At 29.0% G+C, this 5260-nt stretch overlaps 1 protein-coding gene across 1 annotated transcript in view; it reads left to right on the forward strand.

Annotated features, from left to right (window-relative positions):
• The first annotated feature begins 1062 nt into the window (after positions 1-1062).
• The window catches only part of LOC107451842 (peroxidase), a 49330-nt gene continuing 45132 nt past the window's right edge, over positions 1063-5260 (forward strand). The window contains exon 1 of the mRNA XM_043049793.2: positions 1063-1214. Within this exon, the coding sequence (XP_042905727.1) occupies positions 1189-1214 (26 nt within the window). The 5' untranslated portion in view covers positions 1063-1188. The remainder of the gene's footprint in view (positions 1215-5260) is intronic.

Genomic DNA, 5260 nt, shown 5'->3' on the forward strand with positions numbered 1-5260 from the left:
AGTTTAAGAACAATATCCTTTTCCTTTGCAATTGTTTATAAAATACATAATACAATAAATTAAGGTAAGTAATAAGCACCCATATAATATATATATATATATATATAGACATATATATATAAATATTCTTGTTTTGCAGTGGCGCCATCTATGCCCAAAAATTCACCTTCTGACACACCCATACGTCACGCCCGTTTATAGGGCGGACCGATTCATACATCCATTCATTCATCCACTGTTCGTAATTTTGACCTGAACCAGAGAATGATCCGTCTTAAATTCAATGGCTCCAGGTATTGATTTGTTATGGGAACAAGGAGGACACCAGTCACCATTTACTACACGGGGAGTCTTCGGCAGGCTGGATTCAAACTCCTATTCTCGCAAACGTGAGTCCAGCACCCTGCCAGCCAGGCTATTCCGGTCCCACTTTTCTACTAGCATTTAAGTATTTATTTACTAGTATTTAAGCAAATTAAAGTATTTTGTCACCATATTAATGTATCCAAAAATTTTACTATGCTCCATAAGGGTTTTAGAATTCTTAAATTTAAAGTTTTATAATTTAAATAATTATTTAATTTACTTTTATGATAAGCAGACATGTACTAAAGTGTAAGGCTCTCTTTAAACTGTAGTTTTAAATTATAAATTTCAAACTTTGAATAAAATTAGTTAAATAGCTATTGACAAAGAAATTCAATCGAACTTTCGAATGTTCTTTAAGCTAAAACTTAACTGCTAGCATTTTCTGTAATAGATTGCAGTCACCCTCTTTTTTTGAGAGAGTCAAAAATTCCAATTCATCAAAGAATATACATTTATTTTAGGAAAGTACCTAATTTCGTGATTTTTAAATATCATCTCTACAAATTAATGACTAACTTTTAGATTAGCCCACTCAGATTTCCCTTTAGTACGTCAAAAGATTAAAAAAAATTGCCTAATATGTTCAGTCGTTAATCTCCAAATCTCTAAAATAAAATGCTACGTCAGCGTTGTGAAAACAGTAATGCTTTCCTCCATACACTAACCTCCAATTGTATCATACAAATGTAGATTAAATCTTAAACCTTTAATAAATCAGATGAATAAGGGAAATTATATGTTTCATATTGAAAATGGTCTCTTAGTCAATAAATGTGTCAAAAGTGAAGCACAAATTCTCATTCTTATTCCTAAACAGAAATGGTTCCATCAAAAATATTTACCTGGTAAAGTATAACCCTTTCTTTTACAAGTAATACTGAAATATCTATTAAATTGATAATAAAGAGGATGAAGTAAACATTTTAGATGCGTTAAATTTTGTTTATTTCAGTTGACGAAAGGTTAAATTTTCAGTCTGGTCAGTATAGCTCGTTTTGTGTAAGTTTTTAATAATCTACAATGAGTGACAATTTTAATTACCAATTTGTAAATATACAATTTTTCATAATTAACTATTACTGGAAGGACATTTTCTAAACGCCTTCGGAACAAGTAAGTTTTTCGTTTCGCTTTTAGCAAAAATTAAGCAGAAAATTTTTAGCAGAAAATTAAAACGGTGAGAACTCTATGCTGAAAAGTTTTTTAATGAGGGTTTAGAATTGATTGATTTCGCCAATTAGAAATTTTTGGATAAGAAATAAAGGCAAGTTATAAATTTAAGGTAATTTATATAAATTCTCAAAAGGAACCTTTATCCACTCAGCTCTTTTATTATAGCTGATAATTTTTACAGTTTTTGGAGCAAATTTTTCGTGATGGAATTACTTGGTGGTTATTATTTTTTTTTACTTTTGTATTCTAAAGAATTAAATATTTACGATAGTTTAAATAGCATTTTAAAATCTTAGGAGTACAAAGAGTTAAAATTTATAAGCTATCAACAAATATTTTCAAAAAAGCAGATAAATAATACTGTAATTTTATAATCTTTCTTTCAATATTTTACTGTGATGAAATAACTGCAGTAAAAATACAATAAATTTTTATTACTACAATAAAGTGACTGTAATGAAAATACAATGAAAAAGCAAAGAAATAGAAAGTAGAAACGGAAAAGAATAGAAGGAAAACTACTAAAAATAACAAATTTATTTTTTAAAGAAAATATTACAAAAATTAAAAACCCAGAAAACAGTACAACAAAAAGGGTTCCTTGGGGTATTCATCCACTTTTCCTTCGAGGTTAATATCTTCCTTACCTGTACTATGCATGATTCTTTATCGCCTTACGAGATCATCGCCAACAAAACCAATTATTTTTATTTTTTGAAATGCCGGATGCTATTTAGGCAAAGTATGAAATAAACGTCCTGATGAGGTTATTATGTAAATGATGTGCATGTTACTGTGAATGACCGAAATCGGTGGTTGTTGACTTTCACCGGTGAATGTTGACAATCACATAGTCGCTTTGGTGAATGTCCGAAATATTTATTACATCCGATTTGATATTAATTTATTCGTGGATATAATTACATTTATTCGATATTTTAATACTTACTGACGATAGATTAGAACAAACATCAGTGTTTGGAGTATCGGGCAAATATATACCGGGCAAGGGCCCTTGACCTTAAAAAACATCAGTGTAGGATATACCGGGCAAATATATACCGGGCAATGGCACTTAACCAGACCTAGTATGACTAGACCTTTGGTAAATGTCCGAAATATATACTAGGTCTAGTGCCACTTTTGCTATAGCATAAATATTTTAAAAAAATTAAACAGAGCGTTTGAATCAATTTGAAACTGATAACGAAATTACTGCTTTAAAATAAAAAAAATAATAATAAAAAAATAATAATAATGCGCCAGATAAGAGTAATTGAAGTAGTTGCTTTATACAGCGCATGTGCGGAAAAAATTTTTTAAAAGGATTATCCAGGTGCATCTAAAAGTGGATGAATATCCCAAGACACCAACAAAAAGATATAATTTTGTCGTCAACTCACATATCATCAAATTAGAATGCCTTCTAATAATGCATAGCCAAAGCAAAATATATTAATACAATAGTGAGAGGAATACCATAAAAATCGATACAAAAATAAAACGTATCAAGCAAAAAAAAAATACAAAATTAAGAACAGACAAAATAAAACAGAAATTCAACACAAAAAGTAACATATTATGCTATTAGCGAGATCAAACGTGAATTTACTTTCTAGCGTTTTGCAAAAATGATTTAAAAATATTTTCGTAACTAGTTCGACAGATTACAAAAGATGAAATTAAAGAGTAAATAGTGGAATATATTTTATGTCGCTCTTTAACACAAATACAAATCCGTATTTTATTTGTCAGTTTCCTTGGATTGGCCCGAAACTGGATTTGTGCCAGGTAATTATATATTATATTAGATAATGCAAAGTTTTAATAAAAGGATGAACTTTAATTACGATATTTAGAGATATTATTCAAATTTATTGGAAAAAAAATCCTTTATTAAATTTTAAGATATTTTTTGCCACGCATTTGCCAGAGTTGGATTTGCACAGGGTAACAATATCCATTTAGATAACAAACATTTTCTGAGTAAATAAATTCAATAATAATTTTAACACGCAATTAACTCAATGATTTAACATAGGATTTAATTATATTAGTTGGATATTCATTGTTTTTAATTCAATTTTGGAAGAGTTTGTCCATTTGTTTTTTCGAATAATAAATATTACTACAAATCATTTTCGTGCCATTTATTTAATTAAAAATATTATTTAAATAAATGTTTTTAGAAACATTAGAATTCCATGTAGTTTTTTACTTGATATGTTTTACTTTCGTATCGATTTTTTGATACTCCTCAAGTTATTGCTTTAATATATTTTGCTTTGGCTATATTGATATAGTATTAGAAAGCACTCTCATTTGCGGATATAATCGTGCGAGTTGACGGGTAGATTATATCTCTTAGTTTTCTGGCTTTTTTAAATTTTTTTTAAACTTTTTCAATAAATTTATTATTATCAATTTATTATCTGATAAATTTATTATTAATTTATCAGAACGCAGATTTCAGACACCAGGCTGTACGTAATTGTTATCTATTTAGTTAGCATCCAAGTGACACAAAATCGAAGTGCTCCTTAATAAAAGTTAGGGAAAATCCTACAAAATAAATCCGTAAAAATGTTTCGTTTTAGGGAAAACGGGAAAAGCGAGTAATTATAATTGGTCTGTTTAAAAGGTCGAGGGGAAAAATGTCTTTCTCACGGTTTGAAATAGGAAAATTATAAAACGTTAATTGATGCATAACTTGAAGCCAAAAATAGATTAAAAGACAGGATGCGAATATTAAAGTGAGAGAAAAAGCGCTTAGTTTAGATTAATAAATTAGGAAAAAGATTTAGATATGATCTAAGATTAGAATAACATTAAAAGATTAGTTGAAGCTTTCTTACTCTCTAAGACGATGACTAAGCTTCTTTTTCGCATTGGCTACAAAAAATTTTATCAAACGTGTGAATAGTCATAACCACAGAAGCGTAAACTTTGACGAATTTCTACACTCTTATTTACAAATTTTCTTTCTGAAAGCTGAAACTAACTGTTAAGTATAATAAATTGAGTTTTAAGTTGGAAAGATTAGATAAGTTAAAAGCGAATAGTTCATATTAACAAAGCATTAAATATACTTATGCTGGTCCAATAATAACAATTTTATTCATTGTTATTGTCGTTCAATTGAGTATCAGAGTGTCACACTTCTTGACAATGATAATGAAAGTGTGTTCGAAGAAAACGCTGTTAACTGTTATGAAAGAGCAAGGTTAGATAAAATTTGATACCAGTTCGCTAAAAATTAAGGTTGCTAAAATTTTATTCTATGAATATAAGCTTAAATGTATGCACAGTGTGCCAAATAAACGAACCACCCTGAATTACTTTTGATCTAGTAATCGGGTCTTCACGTTCTAGAACTAAATCTTAATGGTTCGAGGGGGTGACCTCAAATATGCTAATTAATTGGTGCAGACCAGGGCTCGAAAAAACTCAGAAATTTTACCCGTCCCAGAGGACGACTTGTCCAACAATGTACCCGTCCTCCTTTGAAACTAACCCGTAGCTTCTAAATAAATAAAAATACAATTTTCTCTTATTTATTACAAACATTTATATATTGCACGATGAATTAGTAGTTACTAGGATTACAAATGCTAGAGTTACAATATACAGTAATAAAAGAAATACTAGATTACTAATAGTAACCTAGTATTTCTTTTATGAAATAGTTTAAATGACAAAGGTCAATTTATCCGAGGGT

Source organism: Parasteatoda tepidariorum, chromosome 10, assembly GCF_043381705.1.
Source record: "Parasteatoda tepidariorum isolate YZ-2023 chromosome 10, CAS_Ptep_4.0, whole genome shotgun sequence".
Classification (NCBI taxonomy): domain Eukaryota; kingdom Metazoa; phylum Arthropoda; class Arachnida; order Araneae; family Theridiidae; genus Parasteatoda; species Parasteatoda tepidariorum.